The 17,238-nt window shown below is 33.1% G+C and overlaps 1 protein-coding gene and 1 long non-coding RNA gene across 5 annotated transcripts; both read left to right on the plus strand.

Annotated features, from left to right (window-relative positions):
• The first annotated feature begins 4,576 nt into the window (after positions 1-4,576).
• Positions 4,577-9,759, plus strand: LOC120085204 (small nuclear ribonucleoprotein SmD1b). 4 transcript variants are annotated; one of them, XR_016531927.1, is made up of 5 exons: positions 5,065-5,300; positions 5,379-5,474; positions 8,537-8,728; positions 8,862-9,022; positions 9,276-9,759. XR_016531927.1 is itself a non-coding variant. In XM_039041095.2 (4 exons), exons 1-4 carry the CDS (start codon positions 5,287-5,289, stop codon positions 8,921-8,923), a joined length of 345 nt encoding a protein of 114 aa, XP_038897023.1. In that variant the 5' UTR covers positions 4,577-5,286; the 3' UTR covers positions 8,924-9,166. The 4 variants fall into 4 exon arrangements, 2 of the variants coding, with proteins under 2 accessions (XP_038897023.1, XP_038897024.1); XR_005483848.2 differs by having other exon boundaries at positions 5,071-5,300; positions 5,398-5,474; XM_039041095.2 differs by lacking the exon at positions 9,276-9,759 and having other exon boundaries at positions 4,577-5,300; positions 5,398-5,474; positions 8,862-9,166.
• A 2,367-nt stretch (positions 9,760-12,126) lies between these two features.
• On the plus strand, positions 12,127-12,732 carry LOC150033973 (uncharacterized). The gene is made up of 2 exons (XR_016531928.1): positions 12,127-12,220; positions 12,358-12,732. It is a non-coding gene; the product is annotated as an uncharacterized LOC150033973 (long non-coding RNA).
• Positions 12,733-17,238: the final 4,506 nt, after the last annotated feature.

The following is a 17,238-nucleotide window of genomic DNA, read 5'->3' on the forward strand; positions in this document are numbered from 1 at the left end:
AGATCGAGTGCCTTTGACTATGTGATGAGCATGAAAGCCACGCGATCGTGCAGCGCACATCAATCAACATATGCCATGCGATCGAGTAGACAACGACTATGCGATGAAGCATGATTTTCTAAACGATAGAAGAGCAACTGTCGAGTATCGTATACCGAGTGATCGAGTAGCCAGTGACTATGCGATAACCATGTTGGTCTACACGATCGTTTAATGCACGCGCCATGTGTTGAATATCATATACTCTATGCGATCATTTACTCCGAGCGTCTACGCGATCAAGTAGCCAATGCAACACAATCGAGTAAACTCTTTACGCGATCGCATAGCATTAGCCATGCGGTCATTTAGCAAATACTACATAATCCAGTAGAACTTTTCTACACGATCGCATAGCCAAATCTAAACAATCGTTTAGCCTAGGCTACACGATGCGACCAACCTTTGGTCTTCTTCCTCGAAGCAAACAACATCTCCATGCATCTGAAACTTCATCACGAATGACTCAAAAACAACAAAAAACTTGAATACAAACTCGATTGCTTGTTAATTATGCCAAAAAACGTAGGGACCCTTAGAAAATAACTTTGAAAACGTAAAGAAAGCTTTAAACAGAGGCAATCATCCCAAAAACATCCATCAACAAAATCCACAACCATACTTAAGACTTATGCATTGCAGAATTCATAAAACCCACCAAGATTGTAAAAGAAATTCAATACAATGATGGAATTTGGAATATCAGAACAACCTAGCTCTGAGACCAGTGGAAGGAACTCTAAAACTAGAGAACCAGTGAGCGGAAGCATATCGTTCCAAATTCCATTAAGAAATAACACATACACTTACATTCATATAGAAACAGTTATGTATAAAAAAATAAATTACAGCATACTTCTTAAGTAAATACAAGGGGATTGAGTATAATACCTTTGAAGAACTATTTCTTCACGTATTTCCCTCGATCAGACTTGAACGCGTCCAAACAGCACGAACGCAACGATCAGAACTCGATCTTAACAAGCAACTGGAAGATCCTCGATCACCAGCGAGTATAACTCGATCCTCGATCCTCGAACAAAATAAGGCACCACCACAGGGTTACCTTGGTATTCTCAGTGTGAGAATCCAGGAGTTGTGGGCTCTGTATAATTTTGGATAGAGGAATGAAGGAAGTAAGCGATCGAGTAGACAATCAAGTATGATCATGTAGAAGAAGAAGCTTATCGTATAGACTTGATACTCGATCGTGTAGCAACGAGTAACTATTGTATAGTAAACTTGATACTTGATCGTATAGTCTCTGTTAAGCTATTGTTTAGTAAAACACATTTTACTCGATAGTGTTCTTGTGAGATGTTTCGAATTGTGTGTTCTAATGATTTGAAAAAAAAATCTTTTTATCTCACAGTTACCATAAAACCGCAAATAACCTCCACTCAAGTCAGTTATTGAGAAAAAGAATTATTAATTATCATATAATTATTATAAATAAATACAATAACTAACTTATCATATTATATTTATAACCTATAGTTTTAATATTGCATCATATACAACATATAAACCATAGTTCTTTTTCTATTTTATGGAATTTAATATAAATCATATTTATATTAATTCCTCCAATCTAATAATGTATCAAATACACTATATTAATTATATTATATATAATTTAATTAATTTAATTATATCATATATAATCAAATTCCCTCTTGTTAATTTGAATACTTCAAACTAACCCAAAATCTGATTCTCAACTTGAACCCATTAAGCTACCAAGGGAATCTTATAGACCTGTAGCTTGAAGCTCCAACGGTATGTGAATAACTGATTAAATTCTCTAATTACGATATCCACCATCCATTAACTGCTGAGCACTCCACTAAAGACCGACAGTTGCACTCTTCGTACTACAGATACCATTTTTCCCCTGTAATTACATCTAACTCCTTAAGTACCACTGATTCCTCTGATGAACAATAAGTCATAGTCCCACTATGACTAAGTCCTCTCTTCCCAAAAGAGGATGTGCTACTATATTCAAGACCCGAAATTAGCCCTTAAGGGAGCAATTTATCTACTTACCCCTACTTCAGGGAAGGAGTGAATTCCTTCTTGTATGGCTGAGTTCCTAGCTCCTCAATCAGACGAATCCCCAAAATGGTAGGCTTGTTGAGTTGGAAATCTGGTCACTCTCACCCATACAAATAGAATGTCTGTCCTCATAGGCAGGAGTTCCCAACTCACTCAGGATTCAGGTCATATCATCTATGGTCATCATAGTGAAATGTAAGTCTCAATTATCAACGACATTATATAAAGAGACTAATCATTTCGTGGTTCGGCCTTATACAAACTCTTTGTATAGGATAATCCCACTCGCATATCTCCACATGAATGATCAGGATCAGATCATTTGTAGCACTTTACAACACTTGTAACATCTACAAAGCAAGTCGTATCCGTACTGTCACCAAGGTAAAGTATCCCTCCTTTATCCATATATTACAAACCATTTAGGTTATCACTTAAAGCACGATCCACTTGTATGTCTCCACATACATGCTTATGTTACATAAAATAACATCGGATATTAGTTTATTGGATTGAGTAAATGCTTATAAAATAACATTTATTTTATTAATAACAATATGTTTACAAAGTTTACAAACTACGAGACTACCAAGAGATTTAGAACACCATTCCTGTCAGGGGTAACTCCACTTCTTATTTGGCCCAAGAAGTTCAAGAGTCCCACGAATATAAAACATCAATTCCACAAGTTATTAACTCCTCTCTTCACACTGTTGACTCCATGACTAAAGACTTAAAAACTCAATAGATTAAACAACTCACTCATTTCCCCAACGCCCTAAATGAATGTTTAGCTGTAAGCACCAAAATCTGGCCTTCAAAGACCAAGCATAGAAGTTGGAACTTGTGAAATTCTCGAGGCTATAAATGAAAATAATAGATTTGATGCATGCTTGGATCAAGCATTTTTAAACATCCAACTATTCATTAGGTATGTAATGTTTGTATCAAGCCAAAAGAAACAACATCTTCTTATCTTTACTTTCCATTGTCATCCTGTATCTTGATTTCATTTATAAAATGGAACTTGCATCTCTATATCTACTCACTCTCTTTACATTATGCATGAGTAGCTAAACATTCGAATGGGTTGAGAAGCACTTAGCTAATATGACCTAAGATCTTCATTGTATGGGACCATCTTATCTTATGTATGTATCCATCACCCCTTTAGAGCTACTCGAGAGAGAGTCTAAAGAAAGAACCTAGACTTGAGAGAGCTAGGTTAGAATCTAGACTTGAGAGAGCAAGATTAGAACCGCATACGCAAGAGATAGAGACTTAGAGATAAGCACTGTTTGCTAACATGCATCGCAGGCACCCTAGAAATAGGTTATGATAGTATGCAGTCGCCTTGTGTATGTGTGTGTCATTCATCATCGCATAGAAAAAGTAGAGGCTTAGACATAAGTCCTATAGACATCATCGTATACATCGCATGCGTTCTAAAACTAGGAGCTATAGCATTTGCATTGAGAGATGACTTGTTGTTGTATGTGTGTAGCATGATCGCATAACGTGAACACAATCTTAGGAAGTGTTAGCTAAATCCCTTCTCAACCCGTTCCCTTGCATACTCATTGTACTTTCGTGTTATTAACTCTTTTCTCAATTACGCCGCATAGAATCTATACCTTAAATAACATACCAACCAACACATTGTTTCATTTGTCACCACAAAGTTATCAGAAATCACTATCGCATACTGTCTCCATAGTCCCTGTGTTTGACCCTGGGCTTACCAGGTAACCTTGTAGAATTTATACTTGGATTTTGCTAGGAAAACTTACATGCACAATGCATACTCCACCATTGCAATATACACCATTATTTCATCACATTAACCATGCATCACTTACTGGTAATGGTTATATCCACAATCACAAAAATATTCTATAATGCAAAGAGTGCAATAGTGGGTCTTTAGTGGTGTGACCCACATTTAATGAATGTTCATTAACATAATTAAATAGTTTAATTAGTTAATGGTGAATCATTGAGCTTCCAATCTGTTGGTCTATTAGGTTCCCCTGCTAGCTCACTAAGGATAAACACGAGGATTATTTAGTTTTGAAAGAATTTGAATTGTCCAAATTATAAGGGAATTTATGTTAATTGTATATGATACAATGAATAAAATGTATATAGATACATTATATTATAAAGTTAATTTTGTATAAAATTTAAAACTAAACTATATATGAGAGAATAATGTATTTGAATAAGATTCAAATATTAAATAATATGAATGAGATTCATATTAAAATTATAGGTTAAATTTAATATGAATGAGATTCATGTTAAAACTATTTTTGATGAAAGGAAAATACATTTGAATATGATTCAAATGAAAGATTATTAAATATATGATATTTAATTAATTAATAATGATTAAATTTAATTGAATTGAATTTGCTTTAATTTAATAAATTAAATAATAACTCTCATACACTTATAGAGAAGTTAACGTGAGTGGGAAGGGGAGTTAACTCCCCTCACTTGTTGTGCAGAAGTGTTCTGCATTAGAAAAACATAGAACTTACAGAAGAATAGTTCTTCTCTCATACTCACTCTCAATCCTCTCTCACTCTTTCAATCTCCCATCACTCAAAATTGCAGAAAGAAAAATTTCTCTGTAAAACCTCTTCACTATCTTTCAAAAAAGGTTCCACAAACCTTTTCCTTGCCAGAGAATAGTGTAGAAGGTTTAGTGGTGTGTCTTGTTCAAGATCGAAGAAGAGTTGCAGAGATCGTGAAGTGAAGAATTAGAGAAGATTGAAGTTGTCATTAAAGATATTTACTTTCTCCTTGAATTTCTTCCCAGTAAAACATGCTTAGTTAGAGTATGTTTAAATTTCTGCGTATTTTGGATCTGATTTGCACATTGGGCTTCTTTACCCGATTAGCATTGGGCCTTATTCGAAAATCTGCAAAATAACATAACACAATCCATACTCACTTCCTTCCATTGAATTCTTTCATATTTTTCATCAAACTTCCTTTCCTCCTTTCCATTCAACCAATGAATTCCTTGAAAATCTCTTGAGCAATAAGATACAGTTAACTTGGCAAAGGGCTTCGACTTCAACATCTCGACCCAATCGAGGAGGTCCAAACCGCGGCAATCTCCCAATTTCCTCTCCCCCGCTTCGTTGTTTGAAACCTGCATTCTTCATTTCCTCTGCAATCATGAAGCTTGTTAGGTATGTTCTTCTCTTTTCTATCTTTACCCTCCTTTTCCTCTCCATCTACTTGTTCTTTGATGCCCTTTTTATTTTTAGAAACTTGGCTTTGATGCAGGTTTTTGATGAAGCTCAACAATGAGACTGTCTCAATCGAGCTAAAAAATGGAACTGTTGTCCATGGCACTATCACAGGTCTCGTCTCTATCTCTCTTTCTTAAACCTCGTTAAACCCTAGGTTTACCAACTTTGCGGCTGAGGGTTTTTGAACTTCCAATTTCCATTCTATTTTCTTCTTTGAACTTTTCTGCAACTCTTGGGTTCTGGCAAGTGCGCACTTGGAGAATCACTATCCCGCTCCCATTTTTAATTTTAAAAATTAGTATTATCATCAATTTCTTTTTCTTTTTTTAAAGAATATTAGTATTAAACTCATGGGTTGCTTACGGGAAATTGAATCTTTGTCTTCTGGGCGTTGGGAGGATGAGATGATTTCTCTTTATTGTTTTTAATTATCAAAACAATTTGAACTATTGACTACTGTCTACTGATGCTGAATATCCATTCTATTTCCTGACATATCAGTAGATTTAAACAAATGTTTAGAATGTCTTGTCATTTTTTTATGGAATGACCCCTACAATTCCTTCTTTCCCCTTTGTTTTGTAGGGATTGTTTCGTAAACCAAGTGAATATACTTCAACTTTTAACTTGAACTGTTTTTCACCTGCACTAGAGTGATGTTAACTTAGTCTGACTAAACATTTTCTGGTTAACCCTAGCAGTTCCGGATTCTATAGTCCAAATGCCATTCTTCAATGAACTATATATATATATATATATATATATATATATATATATATTTTGTTTTTTTTTTTTTTTTGTTTTATATACTTTTTTTTTTTTTTTTTTTTTTTGGGGATAAGAGACTATGCAATAACCAAAAAAAAAGCAACCAACTAGAATTGTGCCTTACTGATGGAAACATAGTTAGTTGAGCGGTCACAAATGACCTTTGTTTGTTATTAGCCTTTACCCTCCTACATTGCCTCATAACTTAAACTGTTTTTCACATGCCCTAGAATGACATTAACTTAGTCTTGATTAAACAAAATTCTTCCGGTGTCCATTAGTTTTGGGTTATGTAGCCCATATGCCATTCTTTTGTGAATTGTTACCTTTTTTCTCTTTTGGGTGAGAGACTATGTTACAAGTGAAGCAAAAAGACTAACCTGGAGTAATCTGGTAGAGAAAACCCTGCCCAATAGAGCTATAAAAGAAGAGCCTTCCAATAAGAGTTGAATCATATTCATAAGAAGACTGTAATTACAATTGTCTTTGGAAAACCATCGTAAAAATGTGTGTGGTACACAATTACAAATATAATCTAAGATATTTCTCTCTCTCAAAATATTCATAGAAGCACAATTCCAAAAGATCTTGTCCTTACATTTAAGCCATCAGGCTGGTGAGTGCTCCAAAAATAATTGTTAACCAAGCTAGGTAGGTAAAAGATAAACCAGTTTTGTTGAAAACGAAAGACCATCCTCTATAGAAAAGAGGACAACGGAATCTTTGGGGGAGAGGAACAATAGGATGTTCCGTGGTATGGATGGAGACCCTTGTGAGGTTTGGTTCTTGGTGAGATTCCATGTTTCTCTTTTGGTTTCCGTTTTGAAAACTTTTTGTAACTATCCCCTAGGCAAGATCTTACTTAGTTGAAAACCCTTTCTCTAGTGGAGGTTTTCTATGGGCTTGGTTTTCTCTATGTCCTTATATTTTTTTCAATGAAAGCAATTGTTTATATATATATATATATAGAAAACAAGACAGTGTTGGTTAGGGTTATATTGGGATTCCCCATTGGAATAAAAGAGGAACAAGCCAGGGGAGCGAACCCAGTTTGGGAACTTTTTTTGAGCTTCTCTTGGGGTGTTGAGGCTTCTACATGTAGCTGACCACACAAACATCTTAACCTTCCTAGGGGCGTCAAACTTCCAAACTGATTTAATCAAAGGTGTTTTCTGCTTTAGCAAGGTCTCCGAGAGTTTATTAAAGGTGATTTTAAAAGAGAAAAAATTGAATGAATCAATGGATTCTACCTCTATGTCTTGGCTTGGCCATCTTCTAATTGAACCGTATCAATCTTTCCTATAAAGTCAATCCAACTACCAATTTCTGTATGGAAAGAGCCAACAAGCATTCCACAATTATCCCCCAAAATTGCCTATGGTTTTGGTTTTGGTTTTGGTTTCATTTTCATCGTCTATATTTCTGGTTTGACCCCGTAAATTCCAACCATCAGTTTTCATAACTATTCTAGTAGGAGGCCATTATTTCTCTATTTAATGAAAGAGACAATGGAAGGGAAGTCCAACTCCATTTTAATGGGTGCCTTAGAAGTTGGTGAGTTATGATTACATTACATTTGTTGTTGACAACCCCCCATACAAAATGTACTTCTCTATGCTGCCACTACTGAATTTAGTTATTTACGGGAGTTTTTTTCCGTATAAGTTGTTTCTACGGAAGAGTTTGGTCTTTGTCATAATTTTAGTTGGTTACCTCTTTTGTTGGAGGATTTCAGATGAGATTATAAGCCAAATGTTTTAAAAGGCTAAAGGCGGTCCTCTGAAAGAGGTGAGGAGTAGCCTCAAGATGTTTTGAAGCGTAAGTCTCAAATTTAATTAAAAACACTTTACCAAGTATTGCTAAAAAAACTTAATAATCATGTAAAAGTAGAAAGAACAAAAGAAAAATCACTTCCCATTTTCCACTGGACAAAAATTTTAAAACGATATCCTTAAGATTACTGTTATTTGATTGACTTATCCTAGAAATTTAAAACTGCGACAAACTAATATTATTCAACAAATTATTGCAAAGTGTTGTAAGCCTCAATACCCTTTTTAAACATTGGCTATAAATTAATGTCTCAATATGTACAGTAGGCTCGATAACCTACATTCCACTTATGCCTTGAAAATTCTTGTTTTTGACCATGATACGTTGAAGCATGAAGCATCTAAGTTACATTACATATTTCTTCTGAATTCAACAAATTATTTCTAAAACAATCTCTAGCGCTACTTAGATGAATATCATTGAGCATTACTTCAATGATATTACGTTCGTTAATAAAAATATTCAATGACATTGCATGAACTTAAAGTAGAAGTACGTACTCTTTTCTCTTAAAACCTAGGTATTGGTCGAGATTACGGATCCCTGATGGGTTGTTTTCTTGTATTACTTAGGTGTGGATATCAGCATGAATACACATTTGAAAGCTGTGAAGCTTACTCTAAAGGGGAAAAATCCAGTTACCATGGATCATTTAAGTGTGAGGGGTAACAACATCAGATATTATATTCTACCTGACAGCTTGAATCTTGAGACTTTACTTGTTGAAGAGACACCCAGGGTCAAGCCCAAGAAACCAACTGCAGGTATGTGTTATCCTTGCATTCTGGCATGTACTTTATGGTCATTTTCCGCCAGTCAAATTGTATATATTGAATCATATGCTACCCATTATCCAATGTGTTCCTTATGCATTTCCTCACTCTACTCCAACTACAGGGAGGCCTTTGGGACGTGGACGAGGACGTGGCCGTGGCCGTGGTCGTGGGCGTGGACGCTAGATGGACTAGATTTGTTGCAGTTGTTTCAATTTTTGGGACCTGTAGTGTAAACACTTGCATTGTCGGGAAGGATTATGAATTTTGGGACACGAAAAAGTGGTATTGCAATTTACTGTCCAATCTCGTATGTAGTTTATTACAATGCTATCTAGTTGTTTTTCATATGATTGATGTAGCCTTGCTATGTTTTCTGGTGCTTGGGATCTGTTAATGATTTACCCTAATATCATCACAATTATAAAACTATAGCATGTCTCTAGATTGGAATCTCGTTTTTACTTTCAACCCCGATAGATTTTGTAGTCGTTGCAGTACTTGAGTTGGTTACAATCAACATCAACTTGTTTCACAGGGTATTGATATGATGTAAGACTCTTGGTGGCGATCTCTTCTAGCTTGAAATAAAAGTGCAGACTCCTTTAGAGCTCTTTCATCCATTTGCTTTCTTTTCACTTCTCATACAAACAATTCACCGTGGGGTTTTCGTAGAGACTGAAATCTGAGCTTATCCTCAGCTTTGGACTTGGTGTTGAGTACAACAATTATAGGTTGAGGGATCAAACCTTTGACCTCTTAGAACGAAAGTCATGCTAATTACTGTTAAGTTAAGTTTATTTTGGCCTTTGAACTTATTCTTTAAGACATTATGTAAAGTACAAAGAACTACTAAACATTATCTAGTCCAGATTTGTTTTCTTACGTTAGACTGGTTTGTTCCCTTGATAAGGAACATAAGAAGGGCAAATTATAGGTTGAATAGTTCTTAATGTACAAGTGAATATGTATTATTGAAATATCTTCATCAATTCAAATATATCCTCACCATAACTTGGGAATGAGTTTTTCCTATTGGTGGAATGTGCCTATGAAAACAATTTCGTACTTTAGAAAGCAAAAATTTAAGTCAATATATGATGAAAGAACTTTTACTTAAAAATCAGGTTAAATTATCATGATTTTGGTAGTTGTGTATTAAGGCGTGGGTGTGTAATGTTAATGTATTAACGTTTGGAGATTGATTAGATTTAATGAAAGTTAGAGAATTATATTTTAATCAATTCCAATTTCATGTTTTTTTAAAAAAAAAAAAATATATATATATATATATATATATATATATATATATTTGTCAGCCATCAGTTAAAAATATCTAAAAATAATTTTATTTTCATTAAATAAATACCCGTGAACTTTTTAGGTTGTATCAATTGGAAATTGACTCCTAAAATTTAATTTAGCGTCGTAACTTTTACCTTCAATTTCACTAATTTGTTCATAATTCTAACCTAAAATCATCTAAAATTTTTAACTCATTAGTTTCGATAAAACAAAATTTTTCACAAATATACAAATGAACTATGGACTAACTTTGTCAAGTTCATAAATTTCAAAAAAAAAAATTGATATAGTTTTTATGATGTAGATATGTTTTATAATTAATTGAATGCATAAAAAAAGATTTTCTTTCAATGATATTTGGAGTAAGGATTGGTTAGAGGATTAAAAGTATAGTACTTTATAAAGTTTAAGATTATGATTGTTATAAAGATTGAGGTACTATTTTTTATTAAATTAAAAATTTAGGATTAAAGTTAATACAACCTAAACATGTTTTGATGGGTAAAGACCAAATCTTTCACAACATATTTTTTTTTTTATCTCCACCCTCTTGTTTTCAATTTCATTACTGTTGTGATCAACTTCGGTTCACTCATCTTTATTTTGTTAATGATTTGATGATCTATGGTGCTTTGTGGTTCTTTGGCTTTCTTTAGAATGTTTTAAGAAAGTTTCAAGTGTTGTTTCATCTTGTGGCTAATAATGGTGAGAGTTCGATGTTTTGTGTTGGCATGTCTCTTGGTGAGGCTGAAGGTCTTTCAGCATTCTTGAGATTCCCGTTGACTTTTTTTCCAATTTGTTATCTTGGCCTGCTTCCTATTTCGGGAAGACTATCGTATGCAAATTGTTTACCTCTGTTGGAAAGAGTTACTACTCGTGTAAAGAAGGGGTCTGCTAAGACTATTTTTTGGTGGTCGGTTACAACTCATTTTGTTCTGCAAAGCTTCCAAGTCTATTGAACAAGTGTGTTTGTTTGCCTACTAAAGTCGTTCAGGACTTTGATCACTTGCTTCACTCCTACCTTTGGAGAGGGAAGTTAAAAAGCGTTGGTGGGGCTAAGGTTGTTTGGTCGGATGGTTGTCTTCCGAGTAGTGAGGATGGTCTTTAGCATCTGTTATACTCCTTGAAATGTTGTTGCAGCCATGAAGCTAGGAAGTTAAAAAGCGTTAGTGGGGCTAAGGTTGTTTGGTCGGATGTTTGTCTTTCGAGTAGTTAGGATGGTCTTTAGCATCCGTCATACTCCTTGAAATGTTGCTACGGCCATGAAGCTATTATGGCTTATTCTGCTTCGTTCTAGGTCCTTGTGGGTAGCATGAGTGGAGACATATAGTTTGCGGGGATGAAATATTTGGGCGGCTAGTATCTAAGTCTTCGTCTTAATGTTGGCGGGCTACCCCTTGCATTCATGATAGATTGAGGTTCTTAGTTCTATATTATATTGGTGATGGGCGATGTTCGATTTGGTTTGACCCTTGGCTTGAAAGGTGCTCTATGCTCTAGCAAATTAGTACAACGCTTATCTTGGATGTCGATAGTCCCTTCATGCTAAGGTGAGTGATTTCCTATTGCTTAACGGGAGTTTGGACTAACCTTCTAATTCGAGAAAGCTAGTCGATCTCTCCTCGCAGATACATTCGATAGTGACTGAGGTTGGTCATGAGGATAGTGTAACATGGCTTCTTTGTTGATGTGGTGTGCTTTCAGTTGCTGATGCCATGGAGTCCTTGCGTCCTAGGAATTTTATGGCACCTCAGCTAGCCTCCTTTTGTTTGGAGATAATATTTCCAAACATTCGTTTATTTCCTAGCTTGATGTTCAAAATCAATTACAGACAAGAGATCATATTCGTAGATGGCGCTCTAATAAATGGGGTGCCTGTATTTTGCGTAGATGCAACCTCCCTTGTGGTTGTCAACTTCCAACTAGATGCAACTGCAACGGACAAACAAAACTATCCTTTTTCAGCTTTATCTAAGTGTCATAACAGATATTAGTTACAGAACAACAACAACTTTGCCAAATGTTAGGTTAAGTTGATGAATTCTTTTTATCAATGAACACTTCTGAATGAACTTTTTGATATGTTTAAACAGTTTATACATATTAAACTTGGGCTTTCATGCACAACATGTGTAGAGCTTTGGTTCAAAATGGACTCTTATGCTTGTCACTATTCAGGTGATTCTAGACTCCCACTCTTATCACCTCTAGTATAAGAAGGGATTTACATATTTCTAGCACACAATTCCCTGCAGCCTGAACTGCCTCAGTGGCTGTAGTTACAATTTCTCTTCACGGTTATACTTATGTGCCAGGAAGCAGTCGTTGCGAGTCTGCCGCCATTGCTCGTGGCTATGCTGAGATTTTTATGAAGTTTGCAAGGATCAGATAACAAGAGAGGACATGGAACCATGCTGCTGGTGCTATCATGGAAGTTTGCCTACACATGATTGTGTCGACTGACTGGCGTCCGGGATCGAAAGGATCGTCGTATATCCGTAGCCATTAGGTACTTATTTCTACCAAAACTGATACTTCTGATTAGTCTTATCTCATTAAGCTATTTAAATAAACATTGTACTTTGTTCATATCTTCTGATTGGCTGGCTGCAATTTTGTTCTACTATATCACTTTGTAGTAGGACAGATCTTATCTAATATAATCCAAGTAAACTCTTTTGTTTGCTTGATTTAAATTTAATACAGAAAGAAACAAAGCAGAATGCTTTGGAAATGCATCAGAAAAAGATTCTCATCTAAAAGTCTCCTTTCTCCAGCTGAAAAACCAAACTAACACATGTTTCTTCATATAAAAACATCCAACTTTTTGGAGGATCTTTCCAAACTATTACAAGACCAAGTACCAACTAATCATACAGTTTAAAACAGCATTATTCCTTTTGTTTTTTTCTTCTTATCCTTCTCTGGTCCATCTCAACCCACACCAGAAGCCAATTATTCCACAGCCACATCTTGTGTTATGAACTTGACCTTTTATACAATATATGGTTTGAAAACTGTTTGTTATTAAATTACTAGTGCCTTATCATAATAGGACTGTCAATACAACAATATTTTTAAAAAAAAAAAAATTGATGAGGGTAAGTTTGAAAATTATGATTATTTAAATAAGCTTGGTCTTAGGTGTATAATCTTATATGGGTTAGGTAGATCTATTAGTTCAAGGCAAAAATTTAATGCATTTGTTGACTTTTTGAGCTGCAAAACCCAGAGAGAACATGTATTTTTGCTCCTTATTTACACTTTAAAATTAGTCATTTCTTGTAACAAAACCCACAGATAGCCAAACTTGTCAAATTAGTCATTAATAAGAATGTGCATCTAATTGTTGCATTGTGGCCTATTGAGTCATTTCTGTATTTAATAAGGAAATTAGATTTAGATTCTTGTTGGTTGAAAAATAGGAATTTTCTTCCTTGGTTGATTTGACTTTTTTTTTTCAATTTTAATATTATAAGCTGTATTTTGATTTAAATAAATCCTCATGAATACATTTACAAAAAAAAATTGGATTGAAAAAAACATTTACATTAAATTATAAGTTTAGTTGTAAACTTTGAGATTAACTTTACTTTTTTTTTTACACAACTGATTTTCAATTGGAATGCTTCAAGGCTTTAAGCTGAAAATTTTAATTGGAACCAGTCACGCACATGTCTAAATGTTCAAATCATAAAATATTAAAATTGAATAGTCAAGGCTAATCACAAGTTTACATTCATAATATTATGATTTATATTATGCATGAGCTTTCATGATACCAACCATAATACAAATTTTTCATAACTATGAAAGAAAGTTTCCACAATAATTGTCAGAAGTATGTGCTATATATTTTGAGAATCATATCTTTTTTTTTTTTTTTTTGTCTATAAAGATTTGGTGTGACTATTTGAATTTTATTTTATATTTTTTTAGAATCGAGTGAATATGTGTTTGTTATGTTGTTTAAATTTTATTTTAGCTCCTAAATTTTGAATAATATTCTATTTTAGTCTCTGGACTTTTAAAAATATTTATTTTAGTCCTTGAATTTTGAATATTGTTATATTTTAGTCTCTAAACTTTTAGAAATGTTCGTTTTAGTGCTTGAACTTTTGAGATGTGCTTATTTCGGTCTTTGTTATATTCAAATTTTGTTAACTTTTTAACAAAATGGTTTTAGGTAGGCTTACCAAATAAGTTAGCTATGTTAAAAAAATCTAGAGTTTAATTTTGAATAAGATGGCAAAGCGGAAGAATTTTAAAGACATTTTTAGTTCAACATCTTAATCCTTCAATATTTTGGCTTGTTGGTTGTTTGCATTTTACTTCACTTTCATCTTGCTTAATACATCTAGAGTCTAGTCATTTAAAAATACAAGCTCCCTCACATTTTTACGGAAGGTTAACACAATTTTAATAATATGGACTAAAATAAACATTTTGTAAAAGTTCAGGAATTAAAATGAACATTTTTTTAATTTTAGGGACCAAAATAGAACAAGATTTAAAATTCATGGACTAAAATAGGATTTAAACCTATAAATTTTTTAAAAAAGAATGTTTTTGGGTTCCATATTTTCGGTGTATATAAATTTTGAATTTTAAATTTTAAAATATAAATTAAAGATGTTCAAATAATCCGATAATATAAGTAGGTCGATTAGATCAGAAAAATATTCCGTTTGAATGAGGTTGACTTTTTGTTGTACTAGATTCTGGTTTGGTTTTGCAAGTTGATGGAATTTGAAGCCGGTTCAACCCGAACTAAACCGACACCATATATTCAGTAGTTAGAATATATTTTAATAGTTGAAGTCCTAGGGTTCGCATGGGCAACTCTCTCATCTCTCTCATTCTTTATGCTAAAGGTGCAAAGTCTCTTCTCTTGCACTAATAAAAGTATCTATCAACATGTTGATATATTCTTAAATCGAAGAACTCGACATTTCATGAAGTTGTCCAACATTCTTTATAAATGCTCGTAAAAACTTAATTTATATCTATTTAGTCCAATATGAATAAGAATACTAATAATAATATCCAAATTTTTGTTTGAGAGTAAAAAACAACTAAATTATTAATCTAAATAAATTTTATAGATTTTGTGATTCCATTGATATTAAATTTTTATCGATATATTTGTAAAAACAAAACCTCGATGTGTGTATCGATATCGATATTAATCTTTGCTCCCAACAATGGAAATCTCCAAAAACATTTCCAGCCATTATCAACCAAAAAAAAAAAAAAAAAAACCGAGGAAGAACCTCCTGTTCAATTATTTGTAGACTATGTTTTTGTGTTGAAGGCCTCTCATGTTGCATTTATGTGTTCCAAGTGAGTTGTTCTGCTTTGTTGTGTTCCTATGGTGTGTGGGTCTCAGTTCTGTTCTTTTCTGTTTATGAGGCGTGGGTTTGTTGTTTTGCTTTTAACTTAAATTATAAATTTGGTCCCTACGATGTGATGAAACTTCATAAATAATTCTTATGATTTGATAAAATCTTCATAACTAGTACCTACAAGAAAGACGGTTTAATTTAACATTTTTTTGTTTATATTCCAAGTGTGTTGTCCTCTAATCGGACCATCCAACAAATATAAGAGTTGGGTTGCATGCTCGTTTCAGTTCTTTTGGATTGTAAAATCATTTTCGAGTTAGTCTAAAAAATTCCTTCAATCTCACTGAATCTAACTTGTTGACAACCCCATGCATAATTGTATTTTAGAAATAAAAATATTAATAAATATAGTATTTCATGTTATTAACTAAATACATTTTTATTAAATTAAAATAAGTATTGTATAATGTATTATAAATTATACGATATTATATAATGATATTTATAATATATATTTTTAACCAACAACATATTCATAATAGTTTATATTTAATCTAATATATAATGGGTAACTACAAGTAGTTTGTGATTTTAAATTTAATATCAAACTAATTTTTTGAACCATTGTTTAAATTGAAATTCAATTATTAATAGCAAACACATATATAAAAACATGAACTACAATTTTGTTTTGTATCTAATAGGTTTTTGAAACTTTCACTTTTTTTGTTTTAGATCTCCGACTTAACCTAATACATAATGCAGGATATTTACAACTAGTTTATGATTTATAAATACAATATCAAACTAATTTTGGATCATTCTTTAAATTGAAATTCAATTACTAATAGTATAAAAACATGAAATAGAATTTGTTTTGTATGTAATATGTTTTTAAAATTTTTCATTTTTTTGTTTTTTTAATTTTGTGTCTAATAGATTCTTGTTGTATTCAATATTTTTTAGAGTCCATGAACATCTACTCCACAAAATTAAAATTGTAGGGTTCTAATAAACATAAAATTCAATTTCATATGAAAATGATCAAACAAATTTTAGAATTTTTCGAATATGTCTAGGAAGGTGACCAATTAAACACAAACTTAAAAGTTTAAGAATTTATTAAAGACACTTCAGACATAGACGTTAGAGACTAAACTTTATTTTAATTCAATTACTATCAAAAATCTAAATTGACCACTGATTGTTATTATTGTTTTAATCAGTTTGATAGCAACGGAAAGGGAGAGGATTTAGACCCTTAATTTATTGAGGTAGTTTTTATTTGCAGTTTCTTAGAGTTTATTCTATATGGGTTGCATTTATTTGCATTTTCTCAATTTATTTTGCTTGCCATGGGTTGTTTTATTCTAGGGTTTAGAAATTCTCATAATAGAGTAGAGTGGAGAAAAATACATAGAAAAAAAATATATTGATGATTGAGAAAAAAAAATTTACTTGAAAAATGGATAGATCTCTACCAAACATCTTCTACACTAATATATCAATTCTATTATATTCTACAAAATATCGATGATTGATTCTATTCTATTTTCTTCTAATTTGCTTATAGATTCCAATTGGAGAAAAAACATAAGACTTATAGCGTCTTTTTGTTGACATAAAAAACAGTAGAACTTAAATCATTGATAGTGGTCGAAGAACTCTACTAGGTTTAGTGCGTCTAGGGTGACATGTGCATTTCGAAATATTTCCATCATTTGTTTTCGGTGGTGCTCTGAAGTTAAAAGAAGACCTAAGATCTAAATTTGGGCAGGGACCGAGCGAAAGCAGTAGTTCCACCAGCTGCACCAGTCGCGGTTGACCCATCATCATCTCGCGTCGCGTCCC

This window comes from Benincasa hispida, chromosome 9 (genome assembly GCF_027475165.1).
Source record: "Benincasa hispida cultivar pf3 chromosome 9, pf3_genome.v1.1, whole genome shotgun sequence".
Classification (NCBI taxonomy): Eukaryota; Viridiplantae; Streptophyta; class Magnoliopsida; order Cucurbitales; family Cucurbitaceae; genus Benincasa; species Benincasa hispida.